We start from the raw sequence: 14,476 nt of genomic DNA, 5'->3' as shown, positions 1-14,476 counted from the left end.
TGACAATATATGACCGTAGAAATTTAAAGATCCATTATTAAGGAATTTTAATCGGTTTATTTTTGTTTAATGATTATTTTGAGAATTTTAAACTAAGATTTTAGTTGAAAAGTTTGTTATTTAGACTTGTAATATGTTTTTACCGATTAAATTTGAGTTAAATAATTTATTTGAGTTATTTAATATATTATTGATGTTTTAATCGGCTTAAATATTGAATAAGTTAAATATATATTTTTGAAATAATTTTTGAATGCTTGAAAAATTATAAATTGAGAATTTTGTGAAATTAAATAAAGCTACAGTTTGTTTATAATTAAAAAATATATATATATACTTTTGTTAAATTTAAATAGCCTTATATGTAAATTATTTTTCAAAATAATATCTATTATAAATGTCTAGATTTGGGAGAGTTAATATATTTATGTAATTTTGGTTTAGAGGGTAGTCTTAGAATTTTAGAGTAGCTTTGAGTTTATGTTAATAAATATTTATGTGCAATTTTGTAGACTTGAGGATTTTGGAGTAATCTTTGTGTGAATATTTGTAAGCTAAAGAGTACCAGGTAACTCTGAAAATTCTTTCTTGTACATGTGAATTGTGTATGATTATATTGTGGATTTACTAATTATTATATTCCTGAAATATAATATTATGATTTTGTAAAATAAATGTTTTGGTATGTTACATGATTTTATTAAGATTTGTTGCTAGTAATTATGATCAATATTTAAATATATTAATAGCTATGAAATTATCATGATTGCTATTAAATGGTATATAAGTTTTATTGCTATCTTATTTTTAATATATTTGAGGAGTATTTATGATGTAACATTATTGGCATCTGACATGCATTGTTGGGCTAAGGATAGAAGGAGATTGCATGGATATAAAATTACCACGTGGTATGCCATCACTCGGTGCACAGTGGATGGCACTTGTCAGGGCCCCTTCTTCCATGTTTTCCTTTGGCCGGGAATTCATTGGAGCTGTGGGACATGTGACACCTCCCTATTCACAAAGGAGGGGAGCCATAGTCCGAGCTTGAGCTCTATATCTTTGGCCGGATATATCTCTAGTATCGGTGAGCTTGGAATAATTCAGTAAAATGGATTAGTTCCTATCGGACTATGTGTTAGCCTATGGCTCCAGTCAGCGGTATAAGGGTGGACGGTGATATAAGGGAGGCAGCATATTGCATTATTTTTGGATATATTAGAAAAATGATATTGGTATATTGTTGGGAAAAAAAATGAAATTGAATTGGATGTCTCAAATCCGTGATTTTTAATATATTTATATACACACATATAAACAGATTTTTGGTTTATCATATATGATTTGCTTGTATAGGTTAGAATTTCAGTAGTTACTGAGACGTTTGATCTCACCCCCTATATTAACAATTTTTCAGGCGAAGGATCTAGTAGGCAAGGGAAGGCACCAATGGAGTGAGCCGTGAAGGCTTTTGTGCTCCTCAAGCACATGCTATGTTATATTTTTATTTGCCATGACTATAAGACTTTAATAGTTTATGTTGTTAAGTTATGTTAGAAATGTTTTGAAATTTTGACTTAATTGCAGTATTAAAAATATGTATGGACTTTTAAATTAAATATTTTATCGCGTATATTGATATAATTATGTGAGGTGTTACATTTTTGGTATCAGAGCTGTAACGTTCCATGGCTTTTTAATTAACTTTTATGTAAAGTATTTTCCCAAAAGGTTTGAAAAAAAAAAATGGCTAGGGGTCATGGCAATTTAAATATAATAACATGTGCACTTCCCTTTAGTTTTTAGATTAAAAGTTTATTTTAGTAACGCTGCTTAGTTTACCTAGTGTCCCTGTGCTATTCTACATAGGAAGGAGAATGGTGAACACTCGAAGGACTAATTCTACCCCAGTTCCACATCAAAATGTTTCTTCTCGTCAAGATAATGATGCTATTTTGCGAGAATTACGAGATTATGTTGTGAGCATTGATCGAAGAGTGAGGAGACAAGAGGATGAGCTGCTGGTAATCAAAGGTCAACGTGATAGTCATCAAGAAGAAAATGGCCCTGTTGATGATGAAGCTCCCAGTGACCACCAGTCAATAGGTGATACCCTTAGAGGCACTGAATCGAAAGGTGGTAGCAGTGCACATTCTCAACAAGACCTTGCGCGTATCACACTGCTCTGGGAAAGTTTTAGGAAGTTCGATCCTCCTAAATTTGAGGGCAGGCTGAATCCATCTGAAGCTGAAGAATGGATCGAAAGGCTGGAGACTATATTCAGAATAGTAATCTGCACCTCGCAGGAAAAAGTGCAACTTGCTGAGCAGCTGTTACAAAAGGCAGCAAGGAAGTGGTGGGACAGCATCAAGCCTTTTGAAAGTGTAGAGATAACTTGGGAAAGGTTCAAGGAGAAATTCTTCCAACACTATTTTCCTAATGCCCTTAGAGCGGATCAAGAAGCAGAATTCTATGCCTTTAAGCAAGGGAACCTAAATGAGGAAGACTTCATTGCTCGATTTCTCGAGTTAGTTAAGTACATTACTTATCCGCAGACGCAACCTGACTCAAAATGGATGGCTGATAGGCTACTGGAAAAGGCCAGGCCAGAATTAAGAACAGCTCTAGCACCCTTGGAGATTAATGATTTTGAAAAAATGTGCACCAAATTGCGAATCATTGCTAGAAGAATGAGAGAAGAAGAAGCTGAGAAGAGAAAAGAATCTTATACAAGGTCCGTTCCATTCATGAGACCTACGGGAGGAATCAGTAAGAAGAATACTTACAGCTTCAACAACTCCAAGAAGCGGTTTAATCAGCCCTCGAGGAATCAATCTGGTGGACCTTCGAGGAGTCAATTCAGTGGACCCTTGAGGAGTCAATTCAATGGACCTCCGAGGAGTCAGGTCAGTGGGGGACAGAGCTCTTACAGGGGTTCTACAGCTCCTATCACTAGCACCGCCAATAGTCAAAGGTGTGCCAAGTGTGGGAAGGTGCATCAAGGAAATTGCATTATCTGCTTCAAGTGCGGGAAACCGGGCCACATTTTCAGATTCTGTGAGGAAGGCTCACGAGGTGTCAATGATACTAGAGCTGCAGTCCCAGGAAGAGTGTTTGCACTATCTCAAGAAGAAGCTGACACTTCCCTAATTTGATTAAAGGTATTCTCAAACTCCAAGGCTTTGAAACTCAAGCTTTATTTGATTCTGGTGCAACACACTCATTTATATCTAATGATTATGTGCCTCGTCTAAGTATGCATATGTATGAATTGCCTTGTGATGTGATTGTCTCTACACCGGCGGGAGCCTCGGTGAAAACTTCTAAAGCATGCTTGAATTGCATGATTGAATTTGAGGGTAGAACATCCACTATAGACCTTGTTTGTCTACCCTTAAGGGTATTGACTGATTGTAGGAATGGATTGGTTGTCGGCAAATGACGCCATCCTAGATTGTAGAAGGAAGACCATTTCTTTACCGGTCGCCTTCGCCAGTTCTAGTGGGCCACAACTGCTGTCTTTAGTGCAAGTTGAAAAGTGTATTCGAAAGGGTTGTCAAGCCTATATGGTGTTCTTCTCCATTCACACAACAGCTGAAAAAGGTGTAGAGGAGATTGCAGTGGTGAGTGAATTCCCGGATGTGTTTCCAGAGGAGATAACAGGTTTGCCTCCAGAGAGAGAAGTGGAGTTCTCCATTGATCTTGTACCTGGAACCGAGCCTATCTCTAAAGCTCCTTATCGGATGTCTCCATCAGAATTAGCAGAGTTAAAGAAACAGATCGAGGAGTTGCTGGAAAAGGGCTTCATTAGGCCGAGTGTATCTCCTTGGGGTTCGCCTGTGCTCTTTGTGAAGAAGAAGGATGGGAGCATGAGACTGTGCATTGATTACCGCCAATTGAATAAGGTAACCATAAAGAACAAGTACCCTTTGCCCAGGATCGATGATCTACTTGACCAGCTATCTGGAGCGTCAATATTCTCTAAGATTGACTTAAGGTCAGGTTATCACCAATTAAGGGTTAGATCTGAGGACATCCCAAAAACTGCATTTAGAACAAGATATGGCCACTATGAATTCCTTGTTATGCCGTTTGGGTTAACCAATGCTCCAGCTGTCTTTATGGATTATATGAACAGAATCTTCCGACCTTACTTGGATAAATTCGTAGTGATCTTTATTGATGACATCCTTATTTATTCTAAGGATGAGGAAGAGCATAAACAGCATCTTAGAATTGTGCTGCAAGTGTTAAGGGAACACAAACTCTATGCAAAGTTGTCAAAGTGTGAGTTTTGGCTCAAAGAAGTAAAATTCTTGGGTCATGTTGTATCAGCTGAAGGTGTATCAGTGGACCCTAGTAAGATTGATGCAGTGTTAAATGGGACAGACCACAAAGTGTCACAGAAATAGAAGCTTTCTTGGACTGGCAGGCTACTATAGGAGATTCATTAAAGGCTTTTCGCAGATAGCTATGCCCTTAACCAGACTAACTAAAAAGGACCAACCGTTTGTTTGGACTGAGAAATGTGAAGCAGCCTTTCAGACTTTAAAGACCAAGTTGACCACTGCACCGGTACTTGTGATTCCAGACCCTACACAGTCTTTTACTTTGTATACTGATGCTTCTAAGAAGGGTCTTGGGGCTGTATTAATGCAAAATGGTAAGGTAGTTGCTTATGCTTCTCGACAATTGAGGCCGCATGAGGAAAACTACCCTACTCACGACTTGGAATTGGCAGCAGTCGTATTTGCATTGAAGATTTGGAGGCACTATCTCTATGGTTCGCAATTTGAAATTTTTAGCGACCATAAGAGTTTGAAGTACTTGTTTGATCAAAAAGAACTTAACATGAGACAAAGAAGGTGGATGGAGTTTCTTAAGGATTATGATTATGAGCTAAAGTATCATCCAGGGAAGGCAAACGTTGTAGCAGATGCCTTAAGTAGAAAATCTATCCATGCAGCCCAATTGATGGTCAAGGAGTGGAACCTGCTGCAAGATGTACAAAGTACACCTATTGATATAATGTCTGGGTTAGTTGCTACCATGAAAGCACTAACCATTGAGAGTACAACTTGGAAGGAAATTAAAATTTCCCATTGGAGGATGAGTATCTACTAGGGGTTAGAGAAGAAGTTGAACAAGGAAAAGAGTCCAAGTTTAATATTGGTGAAGATGGGATACTAAGATATAAAGCGAGAGTGTGCCTCCCCAATGATAAAGAGTTAAAGAAGCTACTACTTGATGAAGCTCATAGAAGCAAATATACTATCCACCCTGGAGTGACCAAAATGTACCATGATCTAAAGCGAAACTGGTGGTGGCCTAGTATGAAGAAAGATGTAACTGAGTTTGTCTCTCGTTGTCTAACTTGCCAAAAGGTCAAGATTGAACACCAGAAGCCTCCAGGATTATTGCAAAATCTAGAGATTCCAGAATGGAAGTGGGATAGTATCTCCATGGACTTTATCACAGGTCTTCCTAGAACTCAATCAGGGCATGATGCTATTTGGGTGATTGTTGACAGATTGACTAAATCAGCTCATTTTCTAGCCATCAAGACAAATTACTCTTTGGAAAAGCTAGCACAGATCTATGTGAAGGAGATCGTCCGATTACATGGCACACCAAAGAGTATATATCAGATCGAGATCCACGGTTCACTTCAAGGTTTTGGAGATCGTTGCAAGACGCCATGGGAACACGGTTGAGGTTTAGCACCGCCTACCATCCCCAAACTGATGGACAAACAGAGAGAACTATCCAGACTCTTGAGGACATGTTAAGAGCTTGTGCAATTGAATTAAAAGGAAATTGGGATGATCACCTTCCTTTAGCAGAGTTTGCTTACAATAATAGCTTCCACTCAAGTATTCAGATGGCGCCTTATGAAGCATTGTACGGAAGAAAGTGTAGATCTCCACTTTGTTGGACAGAGTTGAGCGAGAGAAGTTTGATAGGTCCAGAACTGGTGGATTACACAACTCAGAAGATTAAGATGATACAACAGAAGTTGCTTACTGCCCAAAGCAGACAGAAAAGTTATGCAGATAGGAGAAGACGACCATTGGAATTCATGGTAGGAGACCATGTATTTCTAAGAGTCACACCGATGACGGGTATTGGAAGATCAATTCGAGCAAGGAAACTCACTCCCCGTTTCATAGGTCCTTATGAAATTTTGGAGAGAGTAGGACCAGTGGCTTACAGAATTGCCCTACCTCCACAACTGGCCAACATTCATAATGTATTCCACGTGTCACAACTCAAGAAGTACCACCCAGATCCATCTCATGTGATCGAGCCTGAAGAGATCGAGTTACAAGAGAATCTTACTTTCAAGGCCGAACCTGAACGCATTCTGGACGTTAAGGATAAGCAACTTCGGAATAAAACTATTCGGTTACTTAAGGTTTTCTGGAAAGGAATGTCTCCTGGAGATGCCACCTGGGAAACCGAAGAGCGAATGCGGCGTGATTTTCCTAACTTGTTTGATTAGGAAGAGTTAGTGTTGTGTTAGTTTGGTGATTGTATTATGGTATACTTGTACTTGTACTTATTGTACTTGTGGTGCTTTGATGTGTAGTATAGATATTTGTTTGTGTCTGCTGCTTGAAGTAAACTCTTTCTCTTCGTGTATCGAATTTTGGGGACAAAATTCTTTTTAGGTGGGAAGAATTGTAACATACAAAAAAAAATATTAAAAAAAAATATATTTTAAAAAAATATTTATTAAATTAAATAAAATAATATTTTATTATTATTAAATTTATTAAAAAAAAAAAGAAACAGCTTTCGGTGGAAAGCTGGGAACATTTGACAAAAGGAAGAAATTGGGGGGAGTAGCATTTAATGAAAGATGGAAAAAATGGAATAGGGTAGTTGGATGGTGGAAGGGAAAATAGGATAAAAGAGGGGGAGAGGAGACGGAGGAGGAAGAGAGTGAAGGAAGAGAGAAGAGAGTGAGAAGCTGAGAGGAAAGAGAGAGAGAGCTAAATTGCAGAGTACCTGACGGTTTTGGAGATCATTTAGGTACACAAAACTACTTCTTGTTATCATATTTTCTTTATGAATATTTCCTATATATTTATATCTTTATATTATTAGTTTCATTATCATGTTTAGAGAAAATTTTACCGTTTGAGTATAGAGTAAATATGGAGTTTTGACAATATATGACCGTAGAAATTTAAAGATCCATTATTAAGGAATTTTAATCGGTTTATTTTTGTTTAATGATTATTTTGAGAATTTTAAACTAAGATTTTAGTTGAAAAGTTTGTTATTTAGACTTGTAATATGTTTTTACCGATTAAATTTGAGTTAAATAATTTATTTGAGTTATTTAATATATTATTGATGTTTTAATCGGTTTAAATATTGAATAAGTTAAATATATTTTTGAAATAATTTTTGAAGGCTTGAAAAATTATAAATTGAGAATTTTGTGAAATTAAATAAAGCTACAGTTTGTTTATAATTAAAAAATATATATATATACTTTTGTTAAATTTAAATAGCCTTATATGTAAATTATTTTTCAAAATAATATCTATTATAAATGCCTAGATTTGGGAGAGTTAATATATTTATGTAATTTTGGTTTAGAGGGTAGTCTTAGAATTTTAGAGTAGCTTTGGAGTAGTTTGAGTTTATGTTAATAAATATTTATGTGCAATTTTGTAGACTTGAGGATTTTGGAGTAATCTTTGTGTGAATATTTGTAAGCTAAAGAGTACCAGGTAACTCTGAAAATTCTTTCTTGTACATGTGAATTGTGTATGATTATATTGTGGATTTACTAATTATTATATTCCTGAAATATAATATTATGATTTTGTAAAATAAATGTTTTGGTATGTTACATGATTTTATTAAGATTTGTTGCTAGTAATTATGATCAATATTTAAATATATTAATAGCTATGAAATTATCATGAATTGCTATTAAATGGTATATAAGTTTTATTGCTATCTTATTTTTAATATATTTGAGGAAGTATTTATGATGTAACATTGGCATCTGACATGCATTGTTGGGCTAAGGATAGAAGGAGATTGCATGGATATAAAATTACCACGTGGTATGCCATCACTCGGTGCACAGTGGATGGCACTTGTCAGGGCCCCTTCTTCCATGTTTTCCTTTGGCCGGGAATTCATTGGAGCTGTGGGACATGTGACACCTCCCTATTCACAAAGGAGGGGAGCCATAGTCCGAGCTTGAGCTCTATATCTTTGGCCGGATATATCTCTAGTATCGGTGAGCTTGGAATAATTCAGTAAAATGGATTAGTTCCTATCGGACTATGTGTTAGCCTATGGCTCCAGTCAGCGGTATAAGGGTGGACGGTGATATAAGGGAGGCAGCATATTGCATTATTTTTTGGATATATTAGAAAAATGATATTGGTATATTGTTGGGAAAAAAAATGAAATTGAATTGGATGTCTCAAATCCGTGATTTTTAATATATTTATATACACACATATAAACAGATTTTTGGTTTATCATATATGATTTGCTTGTATAGGTTAGAATTTCAGTAGTTACTGAGACGTTAGATCTCACCCCCTATATTAACAATTTTTCAGGCGAAGGATCTAGTAGGCAAGGGAAGGCACCAATGGAGTGAGCCGTGAAGGCTTTTGTGCTCCTCAAGCACATGCTATGTTATATTTTTATTTGCCATGACTATAAGACTAATAGTTTATGTTGTTAAGTTATGTTAGAAATGTTTTGAAATTTTGACTTAATTGCAGTATTAAAAATATGTATGGACTTTTAAATTAAATATTTTATGGCGTATATTGATATAATTATGTGAGGTCTTACAGGATAAGCTGAATTGTGTTTAGATTATAGTTTTAAAAAGTTAGTTTGTAAAAGTAAAATCAGTAAAAGGTTATTTGGATTATGATTAAATAAAAATAAGTTTGTTTGTAAAATTACCAATATAAGTATGAGTTTTAATAAATAATAAAACACGATTTAAAAAATAATTTAACATAATACAATAAATTTAAATTAATTTAATATGAAGAAATGAAATTTAATAGGTGAATTAAATTTTAAAACTTTAAAAAAATTATAAAAAAATATTTTAAATATAGAGTGAAATAAGACGTCACTCTGTAAGAATGGGCGCAGGAGGAAAGAAGAAATATTCCCAGGGGCTATCAAGAATTGTACATGGGGATGGGATTGCGATTCTAGGTGATTGGAAATTCTGAGAAGACAAGCAGCGATGACAAACAGGGCAAGTATCATTTTGGTCAATGTTGAGCCAAACATGGATACATTCGAAGCAAAAGAAATGGTCGCAAGGTAATTTGCCTGCATCTCCTCCTCATTTGAACTCCTCCTTGCATATGGGACATGGTTTTCGCTCTTGTAATCGCCTTCGATATTTCCATATTCCTAACCAAATCAACATGGTCATCTTCAAACCCTCAGATTTCAGTTACATTTACACGGATTTGTGGAACTCGACTATGGTTTCATAGATGATGTTGCGGGAGCTTATCCACAATAAAAGAAGGCGGTGGTGATGGATGGAGTTGCCAATCAACTTTTAGTAGCTGAATGGAAAGTGTAAGGCATGGCATCTTCAGTGGCTGGGCTCGGCGTCTTCGATGACTTTGGTTGCAGAACGGTCCTGAATTAAGCTTTTCAAACTTAAAAAAAAAAAGCTCTTCTTCTTGGCTTAATTTACATCACACGGTCAGCCAGCTTATTTCCAATACGCTCAATATGTTATAAGCCATTCCAAACAATGAATCGATCTTCAATCAGGCTTTGTTAAACTTAAGCCATGTTTAGACCAACAAACGCTGACCCAAACAGGCATTAGGTCACCTCTAAAGGCATACTTTTAGAAGCAATATTAGGAGTTGCAGATAATAGTCATCGTTGACAGTAAGAATTTCAACAGCAACTCTTAATGTCACTGTTGAAAGTCACATTTTCAATGACGACATTTTGTGTGATTAGTTAGGTTAATTATTTATAATAAATATGTATTGTATTTTTAAAATACTTTTATTAATCATGTGTATTAAAATAAAAACCTTTTAACATGTATAATCATCATCATAGAGATTATTTTGAGAGAAATGAATAAATATGAAAAATAATGTAGATTAAGGTCATATATTTAGATTCAAATTGAATTTTCAACTAATTCTTATATTTAGAACATAAGGTAATATTAAACTTTGAGAAAGCTTGATAAACAAAGAAAAATACAAAATACTATATTTCAAGTCCTCACATTTCACTATAGCCTCATTAATTTTATGCTTAACGCGCATACTCATAAAACTAAATATAATACTTGGAAGAACTAAGGGTTCAAATTGCATTGTAAATTGTTGCCAAAAAAAAAAAACAAGAAGAAGCAATTGTAAATCGAAAAACCAGCTTTATTGCACTTCTGACTTCTCTAAGAGAACTAATTATTCATCTCTTCTTGATATTAGAAAAGCAAAAAAAAGAAAAGAAATTGCATGCTCTTTCCCCTTGTTCAGCTAAAAATCAGAAAGGTTTCCACCTTAAGGATCTATAAGTTTGCCCTCCACGGTGTTCATATGTGAAATCAATCTGAGGGATAACCTTATACAGCATGTCGTCTACATATTTGAAGTATCGAGACCTCCATTGATGACAAAAAATAATGGGAAAGATAATAATACCAAGGCCAAAAGTAAATCCCAATTCAGCACTTAAGAAATTCCAATCAATGTCACTGCCATGATTTGATTCATCAGATGTTTTGGATGACGATGTCGGGGTCAACAATCCTGGTACATCATCAAAATTGCAATTTTGTATCAATGGAGGCCCACATAAACCATTGTTTCCTTTGAAGGAATCAGCCTCAAATGACTGAATTTGAGTGCCTGTTGGGATTGGCCCTATCAGATGATTATAGGAGAGGTTGAGAACTGCAAGGAAATTTAAACTTGCTAGTTCTGATGGAATTCTCCCGCTAATAGAGTTCATTGACAAGTCTAATGATTCAAGATGCTTCAAGTTTCCTACAGATGAAGGAATATTACCTGAAAAAGCATTCTTTGACAAGTTCAATGCATGAAGTGCTTTGAAATTCATAATTTCCTCTGGTATTGGCCCTTCAAAATGATTGGATGAGAAATCCAAGGAAGTAAAGGCGACCAAAATCTTGACCAACTTTAGTTGTCTTCCTTTGTTGACAATTGTCACTGAATCCAAGTAGCTACGACGACCAAAATCATATGCATTGACATCAAAGAATATGCTATTGATCACAAATTGTGATTCTACTGCTATAATTTTGGCTAGCTCCAATGCAAGATCTTTGTTCACAGAGGATATTCCAACGTTGACGTCCATGAGATTAATGTTGTCATAGATGTCAATATACAATTGGCCCAACTTTGATTTGCTATCATCTTCATCAGGCGTCATCAATGATTTCCAACTTTGCAAAAGTGCAACAGGTAGAACACCACTTAAATTATTTGACGCCACATCAATAATTTGAGGTGCCTTCCACTTTCCATTGGTACTTGGACATTCAAGGCTCCCATAAAATCTATTTAACCTGAGAATAATGACTCTTAGGGTGGGTATGTTCCCTAAGAAACACGGAAATCTATCCGTCAATTGATTGTTTCCGAGGTTTATGACTTGCAGTTTAAGGCAATTAACCAAAGATGCTGGGATTTTACCACTCAAGAAATTTTCATTTAGGTCTAAGAATTGGAGGGCACAAGAAGTTGAAAATGTGTCTGAAATATGGCCTATGAGGTTGTTTCCAGCTAGATTCAACACCCTATGAGTTGAACTCATTCTTATCAAACACTCAGGAATGGAACCATTGAATTGATTATCAGAAAGATCAAGCATTCGAAGAGAAGACATGTTACAGAGGGATTCTGGGATTTTCCCCTGAAAACTATTATTTGCAAGGGAGAGAGAAGTTGCGAAAGGGATATGGTTACCGATATCTGGTGGGTCAATTAAGCTGAACTGATTGCTTGAGTAGTCCAAATGGAACACATTTTTTGGAAGTATGGGAGTTGGGCCTTTGAGTCGGTTGGAATGAAGATCAAGAGAAAACAAATTGGAGCTAATGTTTTGAAAAGGACCTTCCAAATCTGTTAGAAAATTGTTGGAAAGATTTAGGAAAACCAATGAATGAAACCTCCAAATCCAATTGGGTATTGTTCCTTGAATTTGGTTGCTGGATAGGTCAAGGTACAACAAATTGGATTGATGTCTGAGAAATCTTGGAAACTCGCTCAACTTGCAAGAAGCCAACATGAGGTTGCTCAATTTAGGGAATGGTGACTGATGACTTTGGTTAGAAACTAAATTTCCATCAACTAGCAAGTTGTTATGAGAGAGATCTAATGTCGCCAAATTTTCCATGCTTTTGAACATATCCAAGCATATGGTTCCATTGAACTTGTTTGAGGAAAACTCAATGAAACTTAGTTTTTTGAGATGAAAGATAGACCGAGGAATATGCCCTTGTAAATTATTCCCACTGATATCGAGGAACTCTAATGGGGAAGAAGAAGCATTTGGAAATTCATCCAACAGACCCTCAAATTTATTATGAGAAAGACTCAGTCCACGCAAAGATGGAAGTGTAAAAAGAGATGATGGAACACTCCCATTGAGAAAATTGCGACCTAAATCAATAAAGATAAGATTTTCAAGGCCCTTGAAATAAAAAGATGGAACTTCACCCTCTAAGCTATTGTTATTGATAGATAGATATGAAAGGTTCTTTGACATATTGAAAAATGGAAGAGAACCAGTGAAGTTGTTGAATGACAAGTCTAGATGAACAAGTGAAGTCAATTCTGAAATAGAATTGGGAAGCCTACCATGGAATTTGGAGTTTGACAGATCCAATGAAGACACCATCCTCAAATTGTGAATAGAAGTTGGTAGTTGCCCTGAGAAACATGTACGGCTAAGGTTTAATGAGCGGAGAAATACATTATGCTGGAAATATGGTAGAGAGCCTTGAAGATTTTGATTATCTGACAAATCAAGGGCCTGCAAGTTGGATATCTGGAAGATTTGTTTTGGGAACATCCCAATCAAATTGCAGTTTCTAAGATGCAAGGTGGTTAAGTTGGTTAAGCCACCAAAGGTCTCAGGCACAGAGCTTGAGAAATTGTTATTGTTCAACCGAAGAACTGAGAGAGATTGAAGCTTTACAAGTGATGAATCAATAGGTCCAAGGAGAAAACAAGAAGACATACTAACAATTTGAAGATTTTGTAGTGAAGATAGCGCTTGGCCCCACTCCTTCCCCTTGACAGACATCTTCACACCATCAAGATATAGCTCTTTAATTTCTGTGAGGTTCTGCAAGAACTTTGCCTTATTGGTCTCTTCAAGTTTTGTAGTGTGAAGTGAGGTTGATAAATCAAGAAAAACTAGCTTTCTCAGATAAGATATCTCATTTGGAATTTGACCCTTAAAACCTGCATTTGACAAATTCAAATACCTCAAGTTTTTCAGCCTGTGCAACTCTGAAGGAACCTCAGAATCAAACTCATTATAAGCCAAGTTCAAATTTTGCAGAAATTGCAAGTTGAAGAGGCTGCTGGAATTGTCAAGTCCTCCAGAGATGGATTCTTCACTAAGATCAAGAGCTATAACATGTGCCTTATTGTCACATGTTACTCCACTCCATTGACAGAAATCATGACTTTGGTTCCAATGAACCAATTTTTCGGACATGGAAGGGTTGAATACAAGGTTGTTCCTCAGATGAAGCAATGCAGATTTTTGATGGCTAATATAATTACCAGTCACAACAAAGATATTGATGCCCAAGTTTATGATGCAGAAAGGTACCAAGAAAAGCCATAAGGTTAGGATGGACCTCATTGCATATAAGAGACTCCAGTCCTCTCTGTTAATGATCAAATGAGGAAGGTGAAGGTTGTTTTTTGCCTTATCAAAGCACAGTATTCTTTTATACATTGTCACTTGCGTTAGAATTGAATGATTCTAAGTCATACGTTAATCTCAAAGTCTCTTCAATCTCAACGGTCAGATATACATCCCATCATGGCATCAAGAGCCCAATTTTCCCATATAAGCTTTTAGCGTAATTTGTAAGTTTGCATGACTTTCCATTCCATATTCTTACGTTGTCTTGATTGTGATGGTCACCACTAAAGACTCCCTGCCAAGTCCCTTTACTTCACATTATTCTTTTATACACTATCACTTGCATTAGAATTGAATGATTCTAAGTCGTACGTTAATTTCAAAGTCTCTTAATCTCAACAGTGAGATATACATCCCATCATGGCATCAAGACCCTAATTTTCCCATAGAAGCTTTTAGCATAGTTTGTAAGTTTGCATGATTTTCCATTCCTACGTTGTCTTGATTGTGATGGTCACTACGAGGGAGCCCCCGGCCAAGTCTTTTACTTCCATATATTGTTTTGTAA

The 14,476-nt window shown here is 36.0% G+C and overlaps 1 protein-coding gene across 1 annotated transcript; it reads right to left on the bottom strand.

Annotated features, from left to right (window-relative positions):
- Window positions 1-10,542: 10,542 nt before the first annotated feature.
- On the bottom strand, window positions 10,543-13,902 carry LOC114722701 (receptor-like protein 32). Its single transcript, XM_028908793.1, has one exon. The coding sequence runs from the start codon at window positions 13,900-13,902 to the stop codon at window positions 10,543-10,545; it is 3,360 nt and encodes a 1,119-aa protein (XP_028764626.1).
- Between the last annotated feature and the right edge of the window lie 574 nt (window positions 13,903-14,476).

This window comes from Neltuma alba, unplaced genomic scaffold (genome assembly GCF_004799145.2).
Source record: "Neltuma alba isolate B1F8T4 unplaced genomic scaffold, ASM479914v2 tig00012103_pilon, whole genome shotgun sequence".
Classification (NCBI taxonomy): domain Eukaryota; kingdom Viridiplantae; phylum Streptophyta; class Magnoliopsida; order Fabales; family Fabaceae; genus Neltuma; species Neltuma alba.
This window is presented reverse-complemented; position numbering and strand designations above follow the sequence as displayed.